Source organism: Antrostomus carolinensis, unplaced genomic scaffold, assembly GCF_000700745.2.
Source record: "Antrostomus carolinensis isolate BGI_N321 unplaced genomic scaffold, ASM70074v2 scaffold7117, whole genome shotgun sequence".
Lineage (NCBI taxonomy): Eukaryota > Metazoa > Chordata > Aves > Caprimulgiformes > Caprimulgidae > Antrostomus > Antrostomus carolinensis.
The window spans coordinates 1,312-4,831 of record NW_010326531.1 but is presented as its reverse complement, the minus strand read 5'-3'; the positions used below and the strand labels follow the sequence as shown (position 1 = coordinate 4,831).

Below are 3,520 nucleotides of genomic sequence, written 5' to 3'. Positions count from 1 at the left end.
AAGTTTCCACGTAAACGTTCCTGTGGCGTACGCAGGCTGTACGCAGGTCACACGTTGCATCCTCCGTTTGGAAGGGGAAGCTTGCGTGAACAGCCTAAACCAACCTTCATATCGTCATTGTGCTGCGCTGATGATTATTGTGTCTGTGATCCTCTTGATCAGCTGTGTCCTAGCTGCAGCTGTGCTCTACTTCATTTGCTGCTTATACAGAAGATCTTAGATTTCTTCTTACAGTTGGCTAGTGAAGGAAATATCTTTAGAGAATTGTGGGTGAATCATTTATTACTGTGGCTGTAAGTAGGATCTGCGTAAAATTCAGACAAATCTTGATCTTTCAAAAATGAGCATCCTTCAAATTGTATTACTTTCTGTCTTACAGTGTAAGTCTGTGTATGTTTGAATAACCTTTTGTACTGCATCTGGATGACGTAGCCTGCTACTTATTCCTGGGCTTAGCCCTGTTCCTTCCCTGTGTCCAGAGAGGATGGGAAATATGGCGACTCAAAAACTGTCCCTCAGGGGAGCAGACTGGATCTTCTCTGTGGTTCTTTATGTATTTTTTTCCTGGAAAATGAAAGGACCACTCTTTTTTTTTTTTCTTGTTGCTGGGGAAATGTAGATGGCGAGGAGAAAATGAACAGATCCTTGGGGATTTTTAGTCTGTCTAAGGCTTTTCACTGGAGTCTTCTGTATTTGGTGACATAAATTAAACTCAGCCATTTGTCTTCTGCACTTACTGTGCTATTAACTCCTCAACTCCCTGTGTGGATAAGTCTCCTGTTGGAGCAGACCTTCTCTCCCTACTGTATTGCACAGTTTGCTGGCAGTGAGGCAGAACAGTGGAGTAGATCTGGGAGTCTGGCAGGGGCATGTTGTCAGGCACCTCTTGAGAATGGAGCATGTGGTCAGGAGGAGATGGCTGGGAAAGGTGGGATGGCCAAGGGAATGATACTGAAAAGGCTGCAGCTTCTCTACAGCTCCAGAAGTAAACCCCAGAGGGCCAGGAGAGGCTTCTGAGAGGTGCTGAGCCTACCCTGGTGCCTATCAGCAGGAGCCTCCTGGCAGCTCCTGCTGCATCTGCCCTGCTGGGAGAGGACAGTGAGCCAAGCAAAGGGTGGGCAGCGGGGAGCACTGACCCACCAGACCCCTCTGCTGCTCCCCCAACTCGTGCTGTGCTGTTCCCTTGGCAGAGCGCTCTACTCTGGCATCAGGGAAAACCCATCCCTTCAGCGACTGCTCTGCAACAATTGTCACTTGAAATAAAATACCACTTCAAAAATCCTCCACAGAGTGTTTGTTCTGTATTGAACTGAGCCCTTGAAGAAAAGGTTACATGTACACGATACCTTATAAAAATGTCCACTTGACTGTTACTTCAAATAATGTTGGCATTTGTTGGTATTAGGAAAATAACACACTATTGAATTGTTTACCAGGTGTTTTCATCTGCTTCCTCTTTCATATTTTCCATTTTCACTTAACTTTGTCTCAGAACTCTCCTATTTTACCTTCATTTGGTCTGTGTGTGTTTTCCTTCTTTTTATCTTTTCCACATTTCAGGCAGCCATCCAGTATTAAAGTGATGACTCAACTGATTTTGAAGCCTGGGGAAGTCCATTGGACAGCATAAACCCAGAATGCAGGAATTCTTGTTGTTTAGTTTTGCATTTGTTTCTCCTCCCACTCCCTGCCACCACCTTTGCTAGTGACTTCCTTTCTGTGTCTTGGTGGCCCTGTCAGATGGCAATGAGAATATTTATTCATCTATATAAAATATGTGGAGACTGCTGCTGGCAGGCAGGGGGAAACACTTCACAAGTGCCAGCAATGTCTTTTTGTTTGAGGTGATCCTTTTCTTGCCCAGCTTTTTATACTTTCTTAATAGAAACATTTATTTAGGCAATGGAGAAATGAAAGAACACATAAAAGCAATTGGTTCTGGTGCTGCTAGACTGAGCCTGCTGTGTTGTCTGTGTTACCATCTGTGTGGTTCTGACTGGTACCTCTGTCCACTTGGAAATATGCCTGAAATTTTAACATCTGAGCGAGGCATCCTCATCTCACTTAGCTGGTTTGTACTCTTAATACAAGTAACCCTTTTCCTAGTATAATTTGTCATAAGCATTCTAACTGAATTTGAAGTTGATGATCGTTTGTTACTGCCTGACAGCAGTGTATTTTCTGGACAAATAAATTCTTTTTCTCATTCCTTTCTCCGAGGAAGGATTGGATATGCTGTACAGGTTTTTGTTTGGATGCTGAGAGGGTGTTTTTCCCTTAGACTTATATATTGTTTTATAGCTACATGGGAGAGGGCAAGATTAGGAAAGTGCTTTTTGAATTTTGAGCAGAATTTGCAATTGTTTTGAGTTCCTGTGAGCGTTAATTTGTAGCCTTGGACTGTGAAACCTCTATTACCCAATGAATAAGTCTTATGTGTTACTAGAAAGGTCATTTATGAAACCAGGTCACTGCCCACCAGGATGGATTAGAGTTCCTGTGACTATTAAAAAGAGTCAGAAGCAGGAAGTGTCTGCTAAAAGTACTAAATCTTTCCTCAAAAATCAAGGGAAGAATTCCTGAAGATTTTATTATTGCTTTGTATTCTGTTCTCCTCTTATGAGGTCTCTCTCAAGCCTAAAGCAATTGGGGTTTTCCTTCTGCTGGAAAAACCGGATGGATGCTGCTGGTTTGCTCAATCGCTGCATTTCTGACCTACTAAGTTAATTGTTTTGCTAGCTTTAAAGCTGTGTATTTCTCACAAGTGGACTGCTGTGTTTCTAAATGTTTATTTAAACATAGGTCTCTTATCCAAAGACTGACATTCAGAGATTTCAGAATTCTTACAGAGAAGCTAAATGTAATGCTTATTTTACATTGGAAATATTAACAGTTAGTGATAGTGTCACAGTCGAATGGTACACAGAGTTGCTTTGTCTTGCAGCTGTTGTGTAACAACTACAGCATGTATCTTTTTGATTATAATATTGAAAATCTGGGTGACTGCAAAGTTTTGCTTTTCAGTTGTTATGTAATTTGAAATTATATTGGAAGTATCCACTGTAGCACTTTAAACTTTTTAAAGATTTTTTTATTTTTATTTTTGGTGGTTGTTTTAGCAAATATGCAAGTGAAGATGTGAAATGTAGCCAAAGAAGGAAAAGTGGGAAGTATAGGCTTTGTTTCTTTTTTTTTAAATAAAAACTGAATTAAATCTGTTTCTGTTAAACTCAACATATTCTCCCCCACTGTTTGTTTATTTATTTATTTCAGGAATTTGAAGCCTTTCAAACGTTTGTGGAAAATCGACTTCCGTTTGATATTGTTATTGATGGACTCAATGTTTCTCACATAAAACCCAGAAAGATGCAGTGTGAAAATGTAAGTGCTGGTTAAATATTCATTAAGAGTTTTGTGTATGCTTAGGCTGATTGTAAAACAATTAGTGCCTCATTATTACTTATTCTCCTGAGAAACTGATCAAACATTTTTGTAGCACGTTACAATGAAGTTCAAAGCA

The 3,520-nt window shown here is 40.4% G+C and overlaps 1 protein-coding gene across 1 annotated transcript in view; it reads left to right on the top strand.

The window, feature by feature from the left end:
- LOC104527781 (mitochondrial ribonuclease P catalytic subunit) overlaps nt 1–3,381 on the top strand; it is a gene marked incomplete at its 3' end in the record, with an annotated part of 22,870 nt that extends 19,489 nt beyond the window's left edge. Inside the window, exon 4 of the mRNA XM_010171590.1 lies at nt 3,274–3,381. Coding sequence (XP_010169892.1) covers nt 3,274–3,381 — 108 coding nt within the window. The remainder of the gene's footprint in view (nt 1–3,273) is intronic.
- Nucleotides 3,382–3,520: the final 139 nt, after the last annotated feature.